The sequence below is a fragment of the Notothenia rossii genome (genome assembly GCF_949606895.1).
Source record: "Notothenia rossii genome assembly, chromosome: 7".
In the NCBI taxonomy this organism is placed as follows: domain Eukaryota; kingdom Metazoa; phylum Chordata; class Actinopteri; order Perciformes; family Nototheniidae; genus Notothenia; species Notothenia rossii.
This window is the reverse complement of record NC_136905.1, coordinates 35,618,755-35,645,385: the sequence shown is the minus strand read 5'-3', so window position 1 is coordinate 35,645,385 and position 26,631 is coordinate 35,618,755. Positions and strand designations below refer to the sequence as shown.

Genomic DNA, 26,631 nt, shown 5'->3' with positions numbered 1-26,631 from the left:
TCATTGTAAGACACGTGGGTACATTGTGTATATGCGTGGGGAGTGTTGCAGTACAAAATTCCACTGTGGCGACCGGTACATTGATGGGAAACCCTAAATGTTTGAGCACCCTCTATGAAACGTCAAGCTACCCAACAGCATCCCCAAAATAAATCTCTGGCGCCGCCACTGAGCCTGACTTGTGTTGGGGGGGCCCGACTTTTTTTCTTCTCCAAAGGGGGCGCCTGACAGAAAAAGTTTGAGAACCGGACTGTGTTCACACCAACCCAAATGAACCGCACCAAGCGGCTAAAGGCACCAGGGTTCAACCGGACTATAAAAGGCTGGTGTGAATGCATCCTTAGTCTCCTCCTGTCCTGTGCCAGTTCGTCTTCTTTCATGACTCGACATCCCAGCGTACATTTAAGCCTGATCCATGTTTGTTTTTTAGTTTTAAGTTCCTTGTGGAAGTGTGTAGTTTCTCCTCGAAAGAGTGATTTTCTGTTCTTTGTTTTGTTACTGTGGAAATTCCAGTAAAGTACGTTATTATTTGAAACCATCTGAGTCTGAGTTGTGCATTTGAGTTCATGCCTCTGAGTTCACCCCTTGACACTAACTGCTCGAATCGGACTAGGGACTGTCATGTGATTTTATAGGACGTATAACATATTTAAATGACAATGACATATACAATATTTATAAATCTGAGTATGAAAATCTATGTCAGAGTAAGAATATATGTCAAAAGTAAAGAGTATATCTGAGTGGAACTTAAAAAATATCTAAGTGAAAGTAAAAACATATGTTAAAGTCATTGAAAATAAATGCATGTGAACTAGTATGAATAGATGTAAAAGTATAATGAACAGTATGTATGTGAGAGTAAAACTGTATGTGTAAAAGGAGAATATCAGTGGGAGGCCCGCAATGAGTTTTGGCTTTCAGGCACCTCATAGTGTGCAGGGTGTCCCTGCAAAGACAGGACTGTGAAAAGTGAAACCTCCCTGGATAAATACAGTAAAATATAAATGTACAAGCTTAGCTATTACACAAGGCTTTACCACTAATAGCTTGGTTTCAGTCACGTGACTTCTATGACGCGCAAAATTCAAGTGGAGGTCAGTAAGTGAAAACGCAATCATTCATCAACGCAGGAATCATGGAGGACACCGACTATGTCAAACAATTAAATGAACCTGCCCGCCGCAGATATCGTGAAAAAATCACAACACACTCACAATGGTAAGAGCACCAGACATTAGATCACATGCCAATGTGTTTTTAGGTAAATGGTCAAATGTAACTAGTATTTAAGGGTAACAGTTACAAGAGATGGCTAAGCTAATGTTGGTAGCCAGCTAGCTTATAGACTTCTCCATCCTGCTTAAACTTAGCAAATATTCAATGAAAACATATTTTAAGTTTGGGGTTGCAAGTAACTTCAATCTCACAACTCTAAACGTTTCAATATATTCAATGTTGTAGTTAATTATACAAAACATTTCATTGTGATGGTAGCCGGGGCATAGCTGCAATGCTAAATGATTAGCTTACCTAGCTGCACACGAGCTAACGTTGTGTCTTGTAGGCTAACTTAACTGTTACAATTAGGGTTGCCAACTGTCCCGTAAAATACGGGATTGTCCCGTTTTTGGAAACGTAAGTACCTGTCCCGTAATGAACTGATACGGGACGCACCTTGTCCCGTATTTTGGGGTGGTGGAAGAATGACCGCTCGTTATGGGGATTCTCAGTCATTCGCTCTCTTGAGGACTGCGTGCGCACCTCTCAGAGCCACACACACACAAGCAGGGGGGGCTATCTTGAGCTGTGGGAGCAGCAGCATGCACGCTCAGCTCATTGGTCAATACTCATAGTCATGCAGCAGAGGAGCCAATCACTATAACGTATCGTATCTTAGCAACCGTTTCACCTCCATGCTGCTCGTCCTGCCCAACATGGAAGATGCTGCCGACGACAAGCACAAACAAAACTACCTCCTCAGAGTCCGAAAGTGATGCAAAAAACAACTTTTCTCCTCCTCCTCCGCCGAAGAAAAAGACGAAAAGAAAGAGTTACTACAGAACTGAGTGGGAAAAAGAATACGTGTGGCTAGAAAGCGTAAGGGACGATGTGCACAAGGCAAATTGTACTGTCTGCCGCCGACAATTTTCAGTTAGTCACGGAGGACTAACTGACGTTAAACAACATGCTGCAGGTGAAAACCACATGAAAACAGAGAAGCAAAGGAGAAGCCAGGGAGCCTTGACACAGTTCCTCGTTCGTCCAGCAACTCCAGAGGCTAACTTGGTATATCAAATAAGGATGTTAATTTTGTATATGAATTTAAATTAAACCTACATTTACAAACATTTTGTGTGGTCAATTTCATACTGCTAAATGTTCAATGTAATTAAGTACCCCAACACTGATACACTGTGATATTTTTTAAACAATATATGATCAACTTAATCATATAATGATGCAAGTAGATGTAATGACTAATATTTATTCATAATCAGAGGTGGTAGAGTAGCCAAAAGTGTACTCAAGTAAGAGTATTGTTGTTTTAAAACAATATTACTCAAGTAAAAGTAAGAAGTATTTTTCATTAAAACTACTATTCACCTCCGGAGACCCAGAAATTAATTGTGTCCACTATAGAGGACACCAAGGGAAAGGAAGGACTGAAGGATGGAGGGAGGAGTGAAGGGAGGTCAGAAGGAGCTAGGGAAAGAAGGAAGGAAGGAGGAAAGATTGAAGGAAGGAAATAAGCAAGTAAGGTAGGAAGGAAGGAGTGGAAGATGGAAAGAAGTAAGGAGGGAAAGAAGGAAAGAGGGGGAAGGATGGAAGTAAAGAAGGAATGAATGAAGTACAGATTTAAGAAAGGAAAGAAGCAAGGAGGGAGGGAAGGAATATATATATATATATATATATATATATATATATATATATATATATATATATATATTGTATTCAAGAGGTGGGTAGAGCAGCCAACCGTATTCTTATTTTAGAACAATATTACTTAAGTAAAAGTAAAAAGTATTTTTCATTAAAACTACTCTTCAAAGTACAATTTATCCAAAAAGCTACTCAAGTAAATGTAACTCATTACTACCCACCTCTGTTCATAATAAAAAATAATGCATACTATATACAACCTATACACACTCAAACAGCTAGTATATACATGTGTAATACATATCAGGTAGTATTTGATATTATATATAATATTATATTACAATGATTATATGTATAGTGATATTTTCTTTTTCTTTTACAGGTAACTGCTGCTGAGGTAGCCCATGTTTATCACACGGTCAAACATAATTTGAGCTATAACTCATCTGATTGTGCATTCAAATTGACCCTGCAAACACTAAGTGACTCCTCAATCGCAAAAAAGATGTCGTGTGGGAAGACAAAAGCTGAGGCAGTGGTCACTGATGTCCTGGCACCAAAGGCAGTTGAAGAGGTACTCAGCCATTTGAAGAGTGAAGTGAAGCCGCTCCAGTTTTCTCTACAAACTGATGCCTCAAATAGAGGCAATCGTAAGATGTTTCCCTTGGCTGTGCAGTTTTTCACTCCAGAGAAGGGCATTGTTAAAAGGCTGATCGACTTTGTTGAAAATGCAGATGAGTCTGCTGCAGGGATAGCCAGTTCAATCCAAAGTTCTCTGGACAAAATGGGTCTAACTTTGGATCATGTGTCTGCATTCAGTGCAGACAATGCAAATGTCAATTATGGCATCCATAACTCTGTCTTCACAAAATTGAAGGAGTCCAACAGCGAGATCCTCCGTGGCAACTGCCATGCACATGTGGTCCATAACACCGTGAAACATGCCTTGGATAAGCTGTCAATTGATGTGGAAAATATTGTCCTGAAGGTGTACGGTCACTTTTCCATCTCTGCCAAAAGGAGAGAGACCCTGAAGGAGTTCTGTGAGTTTCTGGATGTAGAGTTCCATGACATTCTGCGCCATGTGGTGACCAGATGGCTGTCACTCAACCCTGCAATCAGCCGCTTGTTGGAGAACTGGACTGCGCTGAAGTCATATTTCATCAGCCTCGGTGATGAATGTCCAAGGCGGCTGCGAGAGTTGCTGAGGTTGCCTGAAGATGCAGCTGGGGTTGAAGAGGAGGCTGATCTTGCAGAGGTGTATCTCCTCTTCTGCAACAATGTCCTGATGCTTTTTGAAGAGTCGGTCAAAAAACTGGAGAGGGATGCCACCACATCTGCTGACCTATATGCCATCATGGACTCTTTTCTGAGAAAACTAATCAAGAGAAGAGATGATCAGTTCTATGGCTACCTCACCAAACAAAAGCTTCGGCGTCTCATTCCATCTGAAGCTAACCTTGCCAGGGAAGAGTTTACAGCCTTCTTAAACACTGCCATCACTTATCTGCAGAAGTGGTTCACATTCTCTCAGGAAAACTGGCTCTTTTACCTGCAGCCACTCTGTCTGACATCTGGGAACATCTCATATGAAGACATGGAAAAGATCATTGAGAAGCTACACCTAGTTGCCAGGTATGTAACTCAAACACTGTACCACTTTGTACTTATTCCCTTTATACTGGCATATTATGCACACCACTTTTGTCTTGTATTAATAAAAAACAAAATTATACATAAATACTTCTCATCATACAAATCATGTCTTATTTAAATGCAAACAAATGCACGGGGCTTTTATGTGTTGTTTTTAATATAACATTTTATCAAATGAATTCAACAAGTGTCTCAGTAGTTTTTAATAATGCTACTGAACTGAATTCCAGTTTCATCTCTATTCGCAGGCTCAACCTCTCCATGGATGAGCTCTTTGATGAGTGTGTTACGGCAAACAGCCTCCTCGATCACCTCACAAAGTCAAAGGATGATTGGGAGCTGAAGGGAACAGCTGAGAGGTGGGTAGCAGTTCTCAGGGGCCGGGCAGCTGACCTTCCAAACATTCTGGCTGTGGTGTCCTTTGTCCTCAGCATCCCTTCCTCTACTGGGTACGTGGAGAGGGTCTTTTCTTTGATGAAAAATAAATGGTCAGATGTGCGGAACAGATGCTCTGTTGAACTAATTAAGAGTGAGCTGATTGTCACTCTCAATTATGAAGAGTCTTGCTCAGAGTTTTACACTGCATCTCTGGTGGATAGACAACTCCTTGCTGCTGCAAAAGGCCAACAAAAATACAAGTGGAAGAAATAGGGTTGTGTGACATCGTCTCTGGTTGTTCCATAGGCAGTTTTGGGGTTTGCCAATAGTATTTTTTTTCTGCTTTAATGTGCACGTGCACACACACACACACACACACACACACACACACACACACACACACACACACACACACACACACACACACACACACACACACACACACACACACACACACACACACACACACACACACACACACACACACACACACACACACAGGTGGTGTGTTTTTCTTTAGTTTACGATTTTGCACTAATCTACTTTTTTCTTTCAAAGAGGCCAAATATGTTTGCACTACATCTCAAACACACTGTTTTTTGTTCAGAAGGTGTATATTTATGTTTTTTATTCAGAAGGTGTGTTTTGCACTAATCTATTTTTTCTTTCAAAGAGGCCAAATATGTTTGCACTACATCTCAAACACACAGTTTTTTGTTCAGAAGGTTTATATTTATGTGTTTTGTTCAGAAGGTGTATATTTATGTTTTTGTTCAGAAGGTGTGTTTTGCACTGATTTATTTAGTTATTTAAAGACAACTGTTTTGCACATTTGAAAAAATAAATGATTGAACGATAATCTGTTTCTCATGTCTCATGTCTATAACCTAACTATAACCTCACACTTTGGGTGTTTGACACAAAATTTAGACTGGAATTGAGGGGTTTAACCCAAAAATGGGGGGTTTTGCCGCGCTGCCAAGATGTGTCCCTTATTTGAAACTCTGGGAGTTGGCAACCCTAGTTACAATCATTCCCCGAATTCACTTTAATGGCATTATGATTCAATAAATCCGGTTCACTTAAAGGGCTGATGTTGCGTTTGGGTCAACATCAGCTAACGTTTGGTTAATTAGACATTGCTAGTTTGGTTAGCTAAAGCTTCAACCTACTAAGCTAGTCAGCAATTTGTTAATGTCAGTCCACTGACAGCAGACAACTGCAACAACTTCAACAACCCAGCAACGAGGTTTCACTATACATCATTACATTTAAACATGTATAACGCGGGATAATAAAGACTTTGGTTCAATAATAATGTTCTACAACTACACTTTTTATTTTATCTTACTTTTATTTCTTTTGATCGTTGAAATGATTTTAGATGAACGTTATGCTCCATGTTTACACATTTGGGTGGTTGGAAATAACCCTGAGTCATGTTTTTGGTCCTTAAATGAAATACATAGATTTCAGTCATTTATTTTGAGGACAACATTATTCAGTATCTTATTTGCATGTTGCAAATAATACATATTCTTAGGATATTCTTTACATGTTATGCTGTAGGGCCTCAACTTAAACTTAATTTTTATTTCAATGAATGTGCTTAAAAATGAGCTTTATGTTTAAATAGTTTGATTTGTCTCTTTAATCAGTTGTTTGATCTATCAATGGTTTAAGCTCTGACTAACTTAACTCTTCTTACGTTTCTCCTTCTTCATCCAGTCTATTATGTCCTATAACGGAGGGGCCGTCATGGCCATGCGAGGGAAGAACTGTGTGGCGATAGCAGCGGACCGGAGGTTTGGCGTCCAGGCGCAGATGCTCACCACAGACTTCCAGAAGATCTTCCCCATGGGAGATAAGCTGTATATTGGGCTGGCAGGACTGGCCACTGATGTTCAGACAGTGTGAGTGTGTAGACCTCCACCTTGTTCTCTCAAAGTGGCTAAACAGTTGTGAACACCAGGGTACTATGATGACAGGATTGATTTACAACTCTATAAAGCTACAACTCTCAGATCTAGACTAAGTAAGACTTCTCATTTAGAGAAAGCCTGGAGTGTCAAGTACAATACTACACCTATAATGTTTATACCAACAACAAAAGTGTTGTAGTTGAATAGTATTACTATGCATTCTAATAAATAGGGGAGAAAACGTTATTAGAAATTCTGCTATCCATAGCTTTGAAATAAGTTAGATTTGTGATGACTGAATTCAATGTAAATATCTGAGGATTGATGGACGTCTTTGCCTTGTGTGTAGATCCCAGAGGCTTAAATTCAGACTGAACCTGTACAAGCTGAAGGAGGGTCTCCAGATCAAGCCCAAGACCTTCATGAGCATGGTGTCCAACCTGTTGTACGAGAAGAGGTGAGTGCACTGAACTTAATATAGACCCATGTCCACATTTAAGCTGCTTACAGTAGGCACACATACCTGCATAAATGGTAAATATGTCATGCTCTCATCAGGTTTGGGCCATACTACATCGAGCATGTGATCGCCGGAATAGATCCAAAAACCTCCGAACCATTCATCTGCTCCTTGGATCTGATTGGCTGCCCCATGGTGACAGAAGACTTTGTTGTGAGCGGAAGTTGTGGTTCTCTCCTTGTTGCATTATTATTTGCACAGTGGCAGCTCTTTAACCTGCATTACAGCACCTTCATATTCACTGACCACACTCACTAGAGGAAGTAGGGCTGTGTGATATATTGCTATTGTAAAAAAGATGTTTACTGAAAAGATTAAATGATACTAAGAAGACTGAATAATACATTGTTTCTTATTTACATTTACAATAACCCTCAATGGCCATACATGGGAGCGTCACCAGACCAATTGTCATCTCTAGAATATTGTTGAATGAATTAAGCCTGAATGTAGATGAAAGTTGTATATTGATTAGGGCTACACAATTTACAACACACAAAAAGATGTTTACTGAAAAGACTTGAACACAAGATGTTTGAACACAAAAAGATGTTTACTGAAAAGATTAAATGATACTGAATAATACATGGTTTCTTATTTACAAGACTACAGCTCCATGACTTTACTCCAATGGGACGACAGACACTGACAGATTAGACAAGGCACAGCAAATAACCCCAATCTTGTCAATTAATGCTAGTGCCTCACCTGGTTTTGTTAGCATGTGCTCTATGGGCACAGCCCTGCTTTGCAGAATCTGATATTTTCTTCTGACTAATCCTATGACTCTTTCGACATGAATACGCACATTAGCTATTTTTCTTGTCTCTTCCACCTCGTATGCTGACAGCTGACTTTCCCCCCTGGTGAATGCAGGCATCTTTAGTGAAGCACAGTAAAATCCCACACTATCGCCAATATCGAACCCACGGTCTGCTAGGACAATATCTCCAGGCAACAGGTTTTTTAGGAGCCCACTCTGTATTGTGATCTGTTTATCACTAACTTTTCCTCCCCAGGCACAAGATATGTAAGTGACATAGCCTTGGGGAGCAACACCAATCAGAAATTTAACAGTATGGTGATGCTTGTAGTTGGACCATGTTTGTGCTCTAGCTAGTAAATTAGAGGGCCTCTCAATAAAAACTTCAAAACAGTCAACAATCACAGCAACTCTACATCAAAATGCCTGTCTGAATCTCATTGGCATTGTAGCTTGAAGTACATGTCGCTCTGGCCACTCAATTATAAATTCTGTACTCTGATGAAGTATGTCAATTAACTTATGCCAAATTCTAGAAGCAGTGGAGAGAGAGATGTTGAACCTAAAAGCCAAATCTTTCAGAGGGAGATTTAGTCTCAGTCTCAGCAAAACTAAAATGAACTGTTCAAATTTGGAGAGCACAGACATAGGGCCACAGGTGATGTAGGGCTCGCACAGTTGAAAGACCTGAAGTAAAACTAAGAAGTTGGGGAGCCCGGTGTAAAACTTTGTCTTCTCTTCGTTGTTCTCAAAGGACTCCTGGTTGAACTTTGTGTCCAGTGCCTTTGTCCGAAGATCTCCCAGCTCTGTTGTGTTCTGTCTCAGAACATCCTCCATCCTCTCGATGTCCTCCATCGTTAAATCACTCTGGCATCCTGCATCTGCAGACAATATAGCAGTAGCAAGCATAATTAGTTATTTAAAATAGTCAAATATGAATGTGAATTGTTGTGATGTTATCTTTTTGACAACCTTTTTACATACATGCAATTTCTCTGTTCCAATTATTGCAGATTCTCAAGTTAGTACTCTATTTTCTAAACCTAAACCTAATTCAAAGTTTGCATTGATTTTCTGACAATCACATTTGTAATATTTAATAATAATGCTGGTGGTTAATTGACCTTGTTGGTCATTTAATATCCCACTGGTGTCCTCTGGTTGTGGGCTGTCAGACGGGGGCTGCGTCGGTTCTGGGCTCTCGGTTGTCTGCAGGAGATCCAACAAAGCCTCTGCACATTCTGATTGTCTTTGTTGGTCTTCCTTGAGCTCCATCCTCTGCTCTCGTCGAAGAGATGCCTCTGATCTGGGCTTACTTGTTGTGTGGTAACCGAGGCTAACAGTGGGAGCCCAGTCTACCGACTCAACGTCACCCAAAGCGCTAGGGCACCCTAAAAAGACCCAACAAAGTCCATATTAGACTACAGGTAACTTAAACATGATCAGTATTACTAAGTACATAAGCATTTAACCACAACCCAATAATACATAAACAAAGCCACAAAAACCAAGTTAGCTAATACCTCTGATGAAGTGGTCGCTGCAGACACGTGCATTAGACGACTCTGCTCCTCCCGACCGCAGATTTAGGTTTGAAAGCCATTTTTTCCGGCGTTCTTCGGTTAGCTTCTTAAATTGCTCAGCTTTATGGACGACAACCTTCGGCACTCGGTAAAACCTCTTGTTTTTCTCTCGGCCGGATCGATTGGAACAACCGTAAACTACACAACACACCGGCATTTTCACAATGGTAACAGCAGCTAGATCCTCTGTATAAAAATTACTTCCTGACCTCCAATGGAATTTCGCGCCAAAGGAACGCAGCGGTGTGACGTCAAGTGAAACCAACCTATAGGTCAATAGGGGCATACACCCTATATATTCCCCTAGTGCTTAATCTGGCCACAAAAACTCCTAAAATTCAACTGTGAATTGAGTATAAAACCATTAAGAGATAGTTGGGATATGTGAGCCAATGTTTCTCAATAGCACCACAAGTTTGTCGTTTTAATTGTTAGGACACTACCAACTTTATCTATCCACATGGTACGTATCTGCATAGGTTAATTGTAAGGTCATAGGCATGAGGTTGCAGAATTTTACTTCTGACAATTCTACTGACATACGTAATATTAATGTGCCAAGTGGGGGCAGCATTGTTTGCACAGTGGAGAGTTGGAGGAGCAGCCTGAGGGAAACCAGCACCTGATTCCCATTAATCCTCTTACATGGAGACACTGTTGTTTAAAAGGGTGGTTAAGCCTCAGGGGAGAATTCCAAATGAAACCAATCTGTAAAGACAGAGAAGAATGAATGCATGACTTTTAAATGTTAATAAATGAAACTACCATAAGCTTAAAAGTTTTCAATTCTTAGTTTGAAGGCCAATTGTTAGTAAAGGAAACTGAAAGAGAAATATAGCAGTCATCTGGTCTCAATTTTCTCTTACATTAGTTGTAATTAGGAAGAACAGAACCATTAATTGAACATGAAAATGACATGCTGATGATTACATTTTCACCATGGATGGTCCTCAAAGAAAATGTGGAAACCACTTCCAGAATCCTGCTGTGGCTCCTTGCTGGTGTTGCTGGTATGTTATGTAAGGGATAATGTGCAGCAACGTGGTCATCTGGATCTAGATCCCTCCGCTTCGTGTTGGTCTCCTGATCAGCCTGTCGGTGTTCTTTTCCCCATAATGACCACGTCGCTGCACATTATCCCGCTTATTACATGGCCACATTCTCAACAAAGTAACTATATGACTCCCAATATTAATTGAAATGCTTTTATGGATTTAGAAAATAGTTGTATGTATTGATTTAAATTGACATGCATCCGCTAAGAAAAATAGTCCGTTGTTACTGTTTGAACTAACGTAGCAACGGCAGGAATCGCTTCAATTGCGTTTTTGAGGAGCTTTTTGATTACAGATTTGAAAACATCGCTGCTTGCTTTAAAAGTAGCACAATTCATTATGTCAAACCTTGGAAAGTATCTAGATATTCCTGGCCTAATGCCAAAGTAACTGGCAACTGAATATGTGTCGCCGTTTGGTGTCTATGTCTGGACCGCTGCGTAAAAAGGAGGGTTACTTCTCCGCTGTTTTCTTGTCGCTCTTGTCTTGTCAGTTAGAAAAGCAAACTGCATGCAGTTTGCTTTTTGCGATGTGTTCATCGTCCATAACATACGCCTGCCCATACCATAACCCCACCACCACTATGGGCCACTCGATTCACAACATTACCCTAACCCTAACCCTAACCCTAATCCTAACCCTCACACCAGATACTGACTGGTTTTCGGACCCCCCCCAGAACCCCCCAATAAAGCAAAAATGCACGTTTCAGAGTGGCCTTTTATTGTGGCCAGCCTAAGTTATTTTGTGTATGTAGAAAATGTTTTAGATCTTTGAGTTCATCTCATGAAAAATGGCAGCAAAAACAAAAGTGTTGCTTTTATATTTTTGTTCATTGTAATACGTTTGCGCTGTGGGCCAACACTATAAATTGACGGGGAAGGCGGTAGCAATAAAGATAACACCATTAAACAGTTACACAACATAACAGAAATAATATCAATAGCAGCGTCCCTAGCAACCACCTTGGTAACAATGATAACGTTGTATGGACACCATTTCGTAATAACTAGCAAACTAAAGATCATGTACATCCACTGCACACATAATCTGTAATAACAACTCATATTTCTCGCATCAAATGACATCACACATTTTAATGGCCAAACTAACCTTAAAATAGGCATTTTCCGCCGAGAATAAAACGAAGTTCGGCCATGTTTTTTTTTCTGCAGGGAGAAATTCGAAGATCACATGACAGACGCCAGTCATTGGAATGAATGGTGAAAAGCGTAGGGATCTTACAATTTCAGAGGCGTTTTTGTAGAAATACTACGTCCCAAGTTGTGGATCAACGTAGTTATTACACGTTTTTTTGTGAGACTGGGTTGGATAACCTTAGCACCAGTTATTACGTCACAGCGTATACTTCAGCGGAATTTCAAAACAGTGTCCCGGGGTGAAAAACGCATCAATGACAGCGACCCTCTACCACACAAAACAACACCATTTATATAAACACCTATCATGACAGGGCACCCATAGCCAAGTAACAATTACAAATGAATTAAGTCGGCACGGCAGCCCACATTGAAAATGACTTAGTGCCTAATGCCTTTGATGATCAAATCACTTAAACACAAAGTCCATCTTCCTGTCCTTTTGGATGAAGCACTTGATGGCGGGGTCATGCAGCTGATCCTTTGCCACTCCAATTTATCATTGTAACTCAATCTTGAAAATGACTCGGTTAATAATTTCGCAACGATGTCATCACTATCACTGAAGTGAGCCATCATGAACGAACTTATGCTGATCATAAATCTGAATGTACAGAGGGACCAACAAGCTCTCCCGTCTTCACAGTAACTTGCAGAGGCGGCATTTAACCCTTCACATTCCAAAAGAAACCGAACAGGCAGATTTGAAGGATTTTTTATTTGTAAATGTTATTTTAAATACAATTAAATCAAGTTATTTTTGGTAAAACTAATGAAAAATGTAACAAAAATAAATAATGTTTTTTTTTTTATGTTTTCAAATATTATTTTTAACACAACATTTTTTTTTTTCGCACAAACTAACTGTATCACTATAACAAAAACGGCACATTAAACAAACCATCATGCTCTTACTTTCAATCCTTGAAATCCGGAAATGTCATCATCAGCAGGCCACATAGACTGTATATATAGAGAGGCGAAGTCCCTCCCTTTCCGGTGGACCTCATGGGACCTTATATAGAAAATTATCTATTGAAGTCAATGGCGAGAGAAAACCTATCTTTCAATCCCATTTAAATTGTGCCATGAATTACACATATGTGACCTGCTCTATCGAAATGAGTCGCATTGACCCGAAGACACATTTTGAGTATACACTGTTGGAAAGAGGATATTCCTAGCTTTCTAATGATATCAGGATTTTTTTTGTACTCCAAATATTAAGCAAAATATGTCACATTATATAATGACTGTCACCGAGTCATCATTTTGAGAAAAAGGCCTTCAAAGTTTCCTCTTCTCTGGAATCCATCGATCTGATTGATTATTAGTGGAGCAAATGATCAAAATGAGGAAAGATATTTTCGTTTGGATTACTGGTCTGGGGGAAGCTCGCGAGTGTGTGTTTGTGTAATTTTGCGTTCGTGTGTATTGTGTTTGTTTCCCGGGGAAAACACTCACGAGAAACACCGGCTGTTGTTATGCCTGCTGTGACATTAAGTTACTCCGTTCTCCGCTTGTAATTATGCCGTTGCAAGCTTCAAAGTTGTATTTATCATGTGAATTTGCCGAAACAAATTTAATATTCTGAAAGCCAAGACTTTGTTTAATTGTAATCAGAAGAAAACAAACTGTAACGGACCCCGTGTTATCTATGATTACTATACGCTTACATTCATAATTTTGAATCTTAAAAAATAATTTCCATGTCAAGAAATTCACAGTTTGTCGTTAAACTGTTGAAATATAAGACTATGAAAATTATGCAACTAGAAAGACTACAAATCCCAGAGTGATGTCATAACTGATGTCATAATTTTTTTCCTCCACTAAATAGGAGATAGCTAGGATAAGATAACTTTAACAAGTTGCCTGTGTGCTTTGTACCAGGTTGTAATCATACCAGCAATGGGTCTTGCTCGTTCTTTCGCTTCCCGTCTGATGAAAGGACTAGGAGTGGCTGGATCAAGTTAGCTAACTAGCTAGTAGCATGCACGTTAGTTAGCATTACAGCCTTAGCCTTGTCATTTTTATTAGGCGTAACATGAAGTAACCCAAAATGTTAAACAGTAAGAGTACTAGTCTTATTTCGTGAACCCTTTGAAGAGTACTGTCACACCGGTGTGATCATTCTATAATACACCGTTTAAGCCCGGATGCCCCCGGGGGAGACATGCTAACGCTAAATTAGCATCGACGATCTTTTTTGCTTTATGCTATCTGCACAAATGGTTAACATTGAACATTAAAAAGATCAGGCAGTTCAGGGAGAATCGAAAGAAAGGCAGGCAGGCAGCTTTACATGACATTCTTCTGGACGTGTTTCATTGTGGTGATAGTGAGGGTAGTCAATAGCCTCATCCCAATACCCTTCCTCGACTCCTCCTTTCCCTCACTCGCGTCCCTTCCTTGCATCTTAGCTCCGCCTCCGTAAGATGCGAGCGAGAGACACGAGGAGGTGACGCAAGGACAGAGGAGTCCTCAGGTATTAATTGGGATGTCCTCGTTCACTCAAACGTCACTCTTAAACGACGTCTGTTAATGATGACATGTGCACAGCTTTATCCCCTCTCATCGGGCTTCACTGAATAACCCCTTAGAACCGGCCCATTTCTGATTAAATATTTATTTAAATGAATGAATCTTTCTCTTGTTAGTCAAGGAATTCAATGTATTGTAACGGACTGGTTATAATGTTGATGTTTGATGTGTTTGTTGTTCAGAGTTTGTTTGCATTTTACAGAGTGTCAGTGAACGTGCCACTGTTTTGATGGACGGTTCTTGTGACCTGTAGCTGTGGGTTTGGGTGGGAGAGTGTTGTCTGGTTGGTTGGGGCTGGAAGACGGAGGTTCCTGGGGAGAGGGACGCGGGAAGCGTGACGGAGTGTGAGAATACGATAGGGTTAGTGGATAGTTTTGGCGTGGTTATGGCCAACAGTAACCTGTGATCTGTACAATAAACTCCCGGATAAAGAACAAACAAAGCCTCCCTGTGTTCCTGTAGCGAGACGCTACATTTGGTGTCAGAAGTAAAAGTTCAACTCGGATTAACGGCAGCTAACTAGCGGCATGCTACAGTGATTGCTGCCAGACAGCCTACAGTTTCCATCTCGGTGAGAACATGTCGCTGTGGGACTACTCTAAAATTAAACGGGAGGAGGAAGCTGAAGAGCAGCAACACTTCGGCGCTGCTGAGGGTCGGGGAACGGACAGCCACAGAGAGCGGGTGAGAGAAATGACCATGAGAATGGCCGCTGAGGCTGGCTTCGACCGCTCCGGCTACTCCCCCGATAGAGACGCCACACGCGGGAAAACAGAGACAGAGAAGCCCTCCCCTCTTCTATGAAAACCCCCAGGTATGATGGCAAAGCTAACTGGGAAGCATTCCAGACACAATTTGAATTCCTAGCCAAGGCTGGCAGGTGGTCTGCTGAAGAAAAGGCCTTCCAGCTTGCAATGTGCCTTACTGGGGATGCTTTAACCAGCCTGCTGCTACATAACCCTGATGATAGGAGTGACTATGATGCATTGGTGGGAGCTTTAAAGGGGCGCTTTGGACTATGCTCTACAGCTAGCCTGCTCCGCTCTGAACTGTGTAGCCGCAAGCATTGGCCTGGGGAGCCACTGAGGCAGCTCACCAAATACATTGAGGGGCTGGTTCACCGCACCTATGCTCACATGCCTCCTGTTATCCAGAGTGAGTTAGCCCGGGACTAATTCCTCCAGGGCCTACTACCAGCCGACCTGCGTACACAGACTTTGCTCGCCCACCCCAAATCTCTACAGGAGGCTTTGGAGCTAGCCACAGAGAGAGAGATGCTATGTACTGCTTCATGGAGTGCGGATGACCACACACCGAAGGTGAGCGCTGCATGTGGTATTGAGCTGAATACAGCAGAGCCGGCCTGGGTGGAAAAATTGACACAGCTTGTGCATGCCACCACGCTGAGAGAGGAGCAGTGTCCGAGACCCCGTCAGAGGATCTGCTGAGGGTGTGGACAGCCTGGTCATCTGGTTCGAGATTGCCCTCGCAGCACAGCTAACCAGAGAAACGGGGCCGGGTCTGCATAACCGGGACAATGCGGACCCCTGATGATGTGTCCCGTCCCTCTACAAATGAGGAAACGTTGCAGCGCATTAACCAAGCAGAAGTGTTACAACCAGCATGAGCGGCCTGAGCGGCCTGAGCGGCCAGCCTGAGCGAATCATCAGGCTGGGCCGAACCTGGGTCGAGGACTGCTGGTATGCCCCAGTGACTATTGCGGGAACAGACTGTTTTGCGCTGGTCGACACAGGTTCTTCAGCAACCCTGGTGAAACCTGAAACGGTGAGAAATAAAACAACTATTTGCCCAACCATAGTGAAATTACAGACAGTTACCGGGGAACGATCTCCGATGGTGGGAGAGACAATTGTGACAATGGGGGTGGGAAAGAAGTCTGTTCGCTGCCCAGTGTGGGTCGCAAACCTGGAAGATTGCATCCTGGGGCTTGATGTTCTTGGGACATTAGACTGTGTCATTGATACAAAGAGGGGTACAATTACTTTTCCAGATGGACAGGTCGTTCAGATGTGTAGGCGGCCACCCCAGACAGGCTGTCGTGTGAACCACAAAATTATAACGCAGACAACCGAGACAGTGACCGACGCCGTTGCTTGTTGCGACCCCCAGATGACGGCACCTGCACAAACCCCCACCCTGCCGATCCTGGACCCTTGCCTTCACCCAGTCATTGCTGCAGAACCTGTCGCAGATGAGAGAGTTTCGGCAGTGACAGACGTCTGGCAGAGAAACTCTGATGGACTAACACCCAATGAGCAGAACCTGCTGCTGCAGCTCTTGCTGGAATTCAAAGACTGTTTTTCACTGTCTGAGGCCGATGTTGGCCGGACAGATCTCATCGAACACAACATCGACACTGCAGATGCACAGCCCATTAGAATGAGACCACGACGCCTCCCTCTGGCCAGACAAGCTGCAGCAGATAAAGCACTGGGGGAGATGCAACGGACTGGAATCATCGAACCCTCCAACAGCCCCTGGGCCACTCCAGTAGTCATGGTTCCCAAGAAAAAGAAGGAGGACTTTCGGTTCTGCATAGACTTCGGACCGCTCAATAAAGTGACCAAGAAGGACTTATATCCCCTTCCTCGCATCGATGAGGCACTCGATACAGTGGCAGGGTCTTCCTGGTTCTTCCTCCCTGGACCTGAGCAGCGGATATTGGCAGGTCCCCCTTGCCCCTGAGGCCAGACAGAAAACAGCCTTCATCACCAACGGGGGTTTATGGCAGTTTAAAGTTCTCCCATTCGGCCTCTGTAATGCCCCTGCCACGTTTGAGAGGCTTATGGACCAGGTCCTGGCAGACATCCCCCGCCATGAGTGTGTTCTTTACCTGGACGACATCCTCGTCCATGGGAAATCCTTCGAATCAGCTCTCGGGGCCCTCAAACATGTGCTGGTGAGAGTGGCTGGAGCAGGACTGAAATTGCACCCCCAGAAGTGCTGTTTCGTGAAGCGTTAGGTGACTTTTCTCGGTCACAGGCTAACGGAGGGCGGCGTCGGCACCATGGGAGAGAAGGTGCAGGCTGTGAAGGATTGGCCCACCCCCAGCTCTGTGCAGGACCTGAAGAGCTTCCTGGGCCTGTCTTCCTACTATAGGAGGTTTGTGAAAGGGTTCTCCTGCATAGCTGCGCCGCTGTTCCGCCTTTTACAGAAAGGAGAGGTGTTTTCATGGACAGTGGAGTGTCAGGCAGCATTTGCTTTACTACAGGAAGCCCTGGTGGAGGCACCGGTCCTCTTCCCCCCTGACCCCACCCTTCCCTTCATCCTCGACACCGATGCCAGCAACAGTGGAGCAGGAGCCGTACTGGCCCAGGTGACAACAGAAGGAGAGAGAGTAGTGGCCTACTATAGCAGAACATTTAACAAAGCTGAACGCCGCTACTGTGTCACCAGACGGGAACTGCTTGCTGTGGTCAGCGCCATCCGGCACTTCAAGTACTACCTAGGGGGCCTCCACTTCACAGTCCGGATTGATCACTCTGCCTTACAGTGGCTCATGTCCTTCAAAGAAACAGAAGGCCAGCTGGCACGCTGGATTAAAGAGTTACAAGCATCTGACTTCACCATGATTCACAGACCTGTGCAGCACGGCAACGCTGATGCACTCTCCCGCCGCCCCTGCTACAGTGAAGACTGCCGCTACTGCGTGAAGAGAGATACACAGGAGAGGGAATGTCTACAGGCTGAGGTGATATGTGCAGCGGTGGGACCAGTCGGGGCAGCAACTGACCATGGACTTTTAGCTGTAGATGCTGCCGAATGGAGGAAGAATCAGGAGGGGGATGTCGACATCAGGCCGGTAACCGCTTGGGTGGCTGCACAACACAAACCCCGGTGGAAACAGGTCTCTGAGTTTTCGTGTGCCACTAAAGGGCTATGGTCAATGTTTGAAGCCCTGCGCCTGTGTGATGGAGTGCTGCAGAGGGGGTGGAAGGAACCGGCTGCAGGAGAGACACGGTGGCAGGTGATGGTGCCGAGGACCCTGCGGGAGATGGTACTTTGGTCAGTGCATGGAACTCCAGGATCTGGTCACTTTGGGGTCTCTAAGACTCTCCGCCGCCTGCGACAGAGATTCTACTGGGGCCAATACAGACGAGATGTGGAAGATTACTGTCGACGGTGCGACAGCTGCACTGCACGTAAGGGCCCTACCGACAGATCTCATGCCCAGCTCCAGCAGTTTCCGGTGAAACACCCAGATGAAACACAACTGTAAGCAGATGTTCTTTTTCTTTATGGATATTTTACAAATCACTCCCCTTTCAAACTGTATTCTTGTTTTACTGCCATATAGTATTTCATAACTGTTTTTCCTTTATTCTCTTATTTTTTTTATAACTATAATGATCATATGAAGGTGTGCCGCGGAAATAATCTTTTGAATAATTTTTGACCAAACCGTTTGAGACTCACGGAGATAACTTAGACTAAAGTTAACTATCTAAACACTCAGAGAGTCCTTTAGCTCACCTGAGCCTCTCAGTCTGAGAGGAGAGCTCTCCTCCAGCTTGTTGTGGAACAAACAGCTCCGTATGTCCGTTAGTGCAGCTAGCTAACCAGATGCTAACAACACGGTCCCTGCTGCTGGGCGCTGGCACCGGTCCCTCTCTCTCTCCCCCTCTCTCACACACACTAAATGCGCTATTTCCGCACACACACAGAGCCGCGAGCTTGAATGACACAAGCACACTTTTATTTCCATGCAACTCGCTGATTGGTCTGGTGTCTTGCCTCTGTTGCATTCACTGAACACGGGAGATTACAGTCCTGCCGTCCTTTCTAGTGTCTTGATGAGGTTCACGTAAAGCACGGTTAATGTATTATATTATTGAGGTAGAATTGTCCGGGGCAACAGAAAAAACCTTCGGGGCAGGCCAAAATATTATTTTACCAACAATGTGGAATTTATTGGCCACATATTACACAGATTATGCACAGCGGGAGCAGCAATAACCGTCAAATAATAATTCAGACAGGGGAGCTACGCACCCCCTGCCTGCCGCTAGGGGGTGCTGCAGCGCTCTCAGCACCCCCCCTTCCCGCGCCCATGAGCACCCCCGCTGCCAAACAGCTTTCAGACTAAAACACATTCACTTATGGGGATGGGGGATATTTATCAGCTGGTGCTTGTGTGACAGTCAGACATTGAAAGCTTTACAGCGGACGCTGCCGCGAGTTAACAGTAGAATAAACTCCGGTAGACGAGCAGCACTGCAGCGGGCGGTAATGCAGCTGAACCACATTAATAAACAATAGAGAGGCGAAGTCCCGCCCATCTACTTCCGGCCCATGGGACCCCGGAAGCGGAAAATTATACATTGAAGTCAATCAAGAGAGAAAAGTCATCTTTCGATCCCATTTGAATTGTGCCACGAATGACACAAATGATGTTTGTCAAATTAAAAGAACATTTTGCAAGTCAAAAAAATAAAAATGTGTCGTAAAACTGTGAAGTTACTGTACACATTTTTTTTGTGTGAAACCGCTCAGTGAACTACAGGTCTCTGGTCTCGCACAATACGCATCACCATCACAAAGATGGCTGTCACGTTAGCAAATTTCACCTGTTTCTTTCAGATTGAGGCAAAAAAGTATAAAACGAGGTGAAAATCACTACAAGTCTGGGCATGTTGAGAGCTGTACACACACGAAAGGGGAGTTAGTCGGTTCTGTAAGAGCCAGCATGCGGGACCGGCTTTACAAGGTTTCAGTAAGTAATATGAGTGCAATGTTTAATGTTAATGTCAGCTAGCTAACATTAGCTAACAAGGTACACTAACGTGTTTTGTTTTAGCAACTAGTTTTCTCCTTAAGAACTTCGTGGTCTCTGTGTATGCTGTGGATAACATTAGTGTTCACAAGAACAAGATACACTTCCTTGTTTTGTTTTAGTTGCTCTTCAGATTGAAGTGGCCAGTTTTATATCGACTATATGTGTGATCTCCTTTTTACATCTCGTTGTGTCATTTGAGTTTATTTTCTGTGTGGATCTGTGTGGATTTCAAGGATTTTGGTTATCTTGTCAACTTGTTTGGTTATCTAGGCACAGCTGTGTGTGACTCCCTCTGGTACACTGGTATGTGTTTTCCTAATGTAGAGAGCATTGATTAATTAATAAACTACACACTGACTCTAGATCCTGACCAAATCCTTTTTTGTTGACCAAATGTTTTTCAAAAATGTATTGTATATTATATAACAGCTGCACTTCACAGACCGGAGTCTCTGCTACTGTGGACCACAAAGGAGGCGATCATCATCCCCATCCCCAAAGACCCTGCATGGCATGGAAATCTCCTCCTCCTGGAACAATTCTACACCCAGCATATGCTCCCTGTGTTGGCCAGTAGAGAGGAGGACATTTAAATAAACATACTCTTAACACCCTCGGACTCTGCGTTGTGTTTCGTATGTGTGATGGGGTGTTATGCAGAGGGGAGGAAAACAGGACACAGCAGATTGGGATTGTGGTGGAGATGCTGAGCAGTTATTTAATTGTTGCATGTAATTATTATTATACTGCGTGCTTCTTAGTTATTCCATCTTTTGCTGTAACATGGACCTGTATGTAACTCTATATTTACTTGTTATCTACCACACTTCCTTCTACATCATACACCATCATTATACATGATGGTGTATATAGGATATATATATTTGTATACATATCTGTAAATTGTATAATTTTATTTTTCGTATTTGAGATTTCTCTTTTGTTCACTCAAATACACTTGGCCCTTTCTCTTTTCCATGTGGAAAATGGCAGCTGCATATTCTGCTTTTCTCATCTGGCTCCCTGTCTGCTCGTCTACAATGAGAAAATTATATAATTAATTACTAATAATCATTTAAACCTGTTATTACCAATATTTCACAAATTCTTCATGTAAACTTAAGAGCACAGCTGTATGTTGAGTGTCAACTTTGCTTGGTTCATCTTACTGGGGGGCAGCTACATGGATGTCAGTGCAGTCCACAATCATTTTGCAGTTGAAGGCAGAATGAATTTATGATTGACTCAGAATGAAGCGAAATGTTTGATGGGAAACGACTCGCTGGTATCTCGAGCTGAGCGCTCATTGGTGGTTTTTACCCCGTGCTGCTGATGAAACTCTCCAATTGGCTCGGCAAAAGTTGTTGTTTGGCGTCAGTTTTACGTGGCCACTTCCATTCACATTTTTCATCATTGTTCCACAATGTTTATCATCATGAAATTAATATCTATATATGTTATACTATACTTGCACTGCTTACCGTTTTTATACTTTATATATCTTAGCATATTCATACACACTGTTCATTCTGCTCACAGGCTGCTGTGTATATCTAGTGTATTCATACATGTACCCCTCACTGTTTATTCATCATTCACTTCATTCTATCTTTTATTCTGTAGATTGTGTACATTACTTTTCACTTTACTGCTTGTTGCACTCCTGGTTAGAAGCTAAACTGCATTTCGTTGTCTCAGTACCTGCAATCTGCGCAATAACAATAGAGTTGAATCTAATCTTGGGCAGGAACAAATGTATTTACTTAGTATATCTGACATTAACAATTAAACACATGTGTGCATTCTTTATAAATGCAAACCGAGTCAAGCCTACTCCGGAGGTGGCGGTATGCACCTTAAAGTTGTTTGCAATCCGCCAACAAACCGAGAGAAGAAGAAGAAGAAGGCGAAGCAGCAAAGGAGAAGAAGAAGAAGAAGAAGCCGACTCGGAGCTGTCCGACTTCAGGCAAGCTTTTTGAGACCTCCCCCGGCTGCGATCGGCTATTCTCGTCTACTTTCGAGGCGAGCCGCAACGTGTCTCAAACAAGCCTACTGTTGGATTGCTCTCTTCTGACATCAGAGTGGTTGCATCCTTCATTGGCTTTAATGCACTCACAGTATCCTCTGCATTGACACCAGAGTTCCCGTTAGCCGGTAATTACCTGACTACGACCGGTAAAATATGCTGAAGACCGGCAAATCTAAATCTCTTCGGTCAAAGTGTCCGTTCAAAATAATTTCCGTTTAACGCAATACCACATCAGTTGCGCAACTTGCGCCACTTACAGATGTAGCGATTCATTTCAGACAGTTTGAAACGCGAGGGCCGTGATTGGTACGTGATCTGCCCTCGCTCAAGGGAAAACCTCCAGCTTGACTTGAGACCGCCCCCGTGATAGATAAATGTAATTATAATGAAGCCAGCTGCAATGGATCATTGATCCACCAGGGGGTGCAGTGGGTTTCCACACTGGAGCTCATGTGAAATAAAGTGAGATACAGTATGCTGGATGTACAGCGGAACTTTGTTAAGATCCATATGTCACGGATATCATACTACTATGCTAAATAAGAGACATGTAATCATTTACAAAACATCACCATGTTGTTATTTAACAAAATAATTTTGTTATTCGAAAAAAACGAACAGGAGGAAATGCAGCCCGGCTCTCGATTTTTAATCCTAATTTAATCATCATCTTCACCACGATCATTTATGTTTATGTTCGCCGAATTGACATGAAATCACTGACACATATGAATATACTGTATTCAACTTCATTAAAACGTTATTAACGTGCCTAAACTCAGTAATTCACCAAAAATATGTATATTTTAATGGAGTTTCGTCGGTCGATCAGGATCCCAAAGTGTAGCGGAGGGATCCTCATCTGGATGAAGGGTGTTATTTTCCCCATAAGGAACAAGTCGCTGCAAATTATCCCGCTTATTACATGGCCACATTCTCAACAAAGTAACGACATGACTCCCAATATTAATTGAAATGCTTTTATGGATTTAGAAAATGTTTTTATTGATTTAAAAAATAGTTGTATGTATTGATTTAAATTGACATGCATCCGCTAAGAAAAATAGTCCGTTGTTACCGTTTTTTTAACAGTCTGAATGAAACGGCAGCTCTCAGCTGTGTATTTACACAACTAATGGCCCATCAACCACAGTTCTCTCCCCCCCCCTCCCCCCCTGATCTTTCTTCTCCAGCAGCTAAATTAACAGTAGGTTACTCTGAGTGACCATAGACTGTATGTGACAAGTTTACAGTTAGTGACGTAACAACACCATAAAAGCTGGTGGGTTGAAAGCAATAGTGGAGGTAAAAATAACTAGAATAATTGTGATTTATTTATTGTGGCTTTTATGTTTTTAGGTATAAAATGTTATGTAATTCAGGCTTATAGTTCACCCTTCTCTAAAAGCCTTCAACAATGACAATATTCATAGTAATTTAATAAAACCTTCCAACACACATTGTAAAAAAATAGCCTACGGTAAGTTAAGAAATCATTTCAATATGTACATCTTCTGATGTAACAACAATAACATTATAAATAGTAACATAGCTGAACACGGTATTGCACATTTAGCTTTGAGTGTTACTGACCTGAGATGTTTTTATTACATGAATTAAGGTGACTGAGGCTTTTTAACATACAGGGAGGCAAACTCATCAGGTATGAAAAAGGTAACAAGGATCCGAGCCCCCGGCTCCCCCACCCCACGGAATGACAGAGGATTTTAGCAGTCAGAACAACTAAAGCAGCAGTGTTAATAATAACAGAAACGCCAAAGAGTCACATCTAATAGAAATATATAAAAGCATTTATTTTAAATTGTGTAGCAGTCAGTTTATAATTTTGGCAGCACTGTTGAGCATTATGAAAATGTATTTTCATGCCTCTGTGCAAGGCTTAAGTCTTTTTATCTTTATAGCCACATGGTGTAAAGTAACTAAGTTCATAAACTCAACAAGTACTATACTTGAGCACAATTTTGAGATACTTGTACTTTATTTAAGTATTTCAATGTTTTGCTACTTTGTTCTTCTACTCCACTACAGTTCAGAGGTACATGCTGTACTTTGACTCCACTCCATGTATGTAATACCTTTAGTTACTTTACAGATGTGGATGAATGATGTGAAATATAATCAAGTGTTAAATCAGACTTTAGTTTCACCTGGAGTAAATCCACAAGCTACCCTGCAGTATACAAAGCCATTCAAACTAGCTGCACCTTTACCAGTTTTGAGAAAACTTTCATGATCAATCATTATAAAACATATCATATCTATTATTCTGAAATGGACCAATCTGCACAATGACTACTTTTACTGTCGCTACTTTCACTATATTTTGAAGATAATACTTTTCTACTTTTACTTGAGGAACATTTTGAATGCAGGACTTTTACTGTAACAGAGTATTCCTACACTCTGGGACTATTACTTTTACTCAAGTACAAGATCTGAGTACTTCTACTTTTACTCAAGTACAAGACCTGAGTACTTCTATTTTTACTCTAGTACAAGATCTGTGTGCTTCTACTTTTACTCAAGTACAAAACCTGAGTGCTTCTACTTTTACTCTAGTACAAGATTTGAGTACTTCTACTTTTACTCTAGTACAAGATCTGTGTGCTTCTACTTTTACTCAAGTACAAGATTTGAGTACTTCTACTTTTACTCTAGTACAAGATCTGTGTGCTTCTACTTTTACTCAAGTACAAGATCTGAGTACTTCTACTTTTACTCAAGTACAAGACCTGAGTACTTCTACTTTTACTCAAGTACAAGATCTGAGTACTTCTACTTTTACTCAAGTACAATATACTTATACCACCTCTGTTTATAGCCTATGAAAAAAACTATTAGAAATAGAAGGCTAAAGCTAACGTTAGCAGATAGTGACAATGTATGCTAGCTAGCTAGCTCAACGATTCCTTAAATAATATTGCCACAGAAAAACCTTTCAGTTCACATCACGCTCTGCCGCTCTGCCGCTCCGACAGGGAGCTCTGCTCTGAACACCTGAACGACCCGTTCTAACAGCTGTTCACCAGCGGTCCAGTCTGTGCCACAGTGACTCCGGACGCACAGTTAATATTAACGAACGCACCCGTAGGTAATGTAGCTGCTGAAGCTAGACCAGTGGTTCTCAAAGTGGGGGGCGCGCCACCCCTGGGGGGCGCAGAGGCATGCCATGCCTCTGTTGAGTTATCGATGCAGAATTGTCCACGTCCGCATCGCGATGCATCATAGAAACGATTATTTTCAACACCCCTAGACAGGTCTTTTATGTGTTAGAGTTTTACTCGCTACAGGGTGTACTTTGAGGGTTTGTGACTTTGCAGACCATTTACATGCAGAAAAAGCACAAGGGGACGGGTAATAACCGGAAAAACATGACATGGGACCTTTAACAAAAAATGTTTGTGACCATGGGCAGAATACCTTCTTGTAGGAGCAATATCTAAGTTCTCTGTGTGTTTGTTTACTTGGTATTTTTCACTTATTATTAGTGGTGGGCGTGCCCTGTTGCTTTGGGCGTAATTAGTGTTGTTTTTTACCTGACTGCTTTTACCTGCTCACTTGTGGTCCTACATGGAGAGAGAGGGGTTTGATTCGGGGAAGCGACATTTTCTGTGGACTACCAGAATTTAATGATTACATTTTTTTTTACATGTAACAAGTCATTGTCACAGAGGTAGTTGAGATTTGGGTATTTTGGCAAAAGGCTGATCCAAATAGAACAAGCTATCAGAAACCAACACCGGCTAAAATACGCTAAAACGCTCCACTAAAGAAGTGAAGTGTTAGTGATACATCTTTAGGTTTGTCATAATGAGCGACATTTTACATTAAACATAGTAATTTGATCTATTTTTGATTTTAAAAAGAGTTTGGATTCCATTGTCTGATAAGGTGCATTGTGTTTTATTCAGCTTCCTCTCTGACAAAGCATCAATTGTCCGTCCAACTGATCCTGTACCAACAGGCACACATCACTGTATGTAAAGCCAAGAGACATGAGTTGAGATTGTCTCACCTTCCTATATTCTTTGATATTAAAATGACACATTACTGCCCAGACAGGGTCTGTGAGAGGGGGGGCGTGGAGAAAAAACAACATATTTCAAATCAAATGAGTAGAGAGTAGAGACATTTTATTGCAGTTGATTATCCTTGCTTAGAAACTGCCATTAAAAGGATTTTTCAGAAATTGTTAACACACTATAACTTTATATCCCTCCCTGGACGGCTGAAGGATAAATTCGTAAACCTCACGTGATTTAGAGACCCCAACTTCCTTGACCAGAAAGGACCTTTTTTCAGCATCGCCCTCCCTTTTCC

At 42.1% G+C, this 26,631-nt stretch overlaps 3 protein-coding genes across 5 annotated transcripts in view; 2 read left to right on the top strand and 1 right to left on the bottom strand.

The window, feature by feature from the left end:
- Positions 1-1,112: 1,112 nt before the first annotated feature.
- Positions 1,113-7,944, top strand: LOC307046685 (proteasome subunit beta type-3-like). The gene is made up of 4 exons (XM_079693188.1): positions 1,113-1,221; positions 6,646-6,830; positions 7,189-7,296; positions 7,398-7,944. Exons 1-4 carry the CDS (start codon positions 1,219-1,221, stop codon positions 7,615-7,617), a joined length of 516 nt encoding a protein of 171 aa, XP_079549314.1. The 5' UTR covers positions 1,113-1,218; the 3' UTR covers positions 7,618-7,944.
- LOC307046683 (uncharacterized protein) overlaps positions 1,593-26,631 on the top strand; it is a 377,110-nt gene continuing 352,071 nt past the window's right edge. The window contains exons 1-3 of one of the 2 annotated variants that reach the window (XM_079693184.1): positions 1,593-2,289; positions 3,266-4,518; positions 4,788-5,940. In XM_079693184.1, the coding sequence (XP_079549310.1) occupies positions 1,945-2,289; positions 3,266-4,518; positions 4,788-5,190 (2,001 nt within the window). In that variant the 5' untranslated portion in view covers positions 1,593-1,944 and the 3' untranslated portion in view covers positions 5,191-5,940. Of the gene's footprint in view, positions 2,290-2,366; positions 4,519-4,787; positions 5,941-26,631 lie in introns of those variants that run through there. The other variant, XM_079693185.1, reaches the window with a different exon arrangement.
- On the bottom strand, positions 7,894-26,631 carry LOC307046684 (uncharacterized protein). 2 transcript variants are annotated; one of them, XM_079693187.1, is made up of 5 exons: positions 26,566-26,631; positions 26,327-26,376; positions 9,646-10,413; positions 9,247-9,513; positions 7,894-9,003 (listed from the first exon to the last, which is right to left on the bottom strand). In XM_079693187.1, exons 3-5 carry the CDS (start codon positions 9,989-9,991, stop codon positions 8,540-8,542), a joined length of 1,077 nt encoding a protein of 358 aa, XP_079549313.1. In that variant the 5' UTR covers positions 9,992-10,413; positions 26,327-26,376; positions 26,566-26,631; the 3' UTR covers positions 7,894-8,539. The 2 variants fall into 2 exon arrangements, with proteins under 2 accessions (XP_079549313.1, XP_079549312.1); XM_079693186.1 differs by lacking the exons at positions 26,327-26,376; positions 26,566-26,631 and having other exon boundaries at positions 9,646-10,673.

Excerpts from the sequence above, each read along its gene's own strand:
- LOC307046685 (XM_079693188.1), top strand. Across the intron at positions 6,831-7,188 it reads GCCACTGATGTTCAGACAGT|ATCCCAGAGGCTTAAATTCA; the intron begins GTGAGTGTGTAG and ends CCTTGTGTGTAG. Across the intron at positions 7,297-7,397 it reads AACCTGTTGTACGAGAAGAG|GTTTGGGCCATACTACATCG; the intron begins GTGAGTGCACTG and ends TGCTCTCATCAG.
- LOC307046684 (XM_079693187.1), bottom strand. The coding sequence starts at position 9,991 with ATGCCCCTATTGACCTATAGGTTGGTTTCACTTGACGTCACACCGCTG. Across the intron at positions 9,514-9,645 it reads CAGCGACCACTTCATCAGAG|GGTGCCCTAGCGCTTTGGGT; the intron begins GTATTAGCTAAC and ends GGGTCTTTTTAG. Across the intron at positions 9,004-9,246 it reads GATATTAAATGACCAACAAG|ATGCAGGATGCCAGAGTGAT; the intron begins GTCAATTAACCA and ends TATTGTCTGCAG.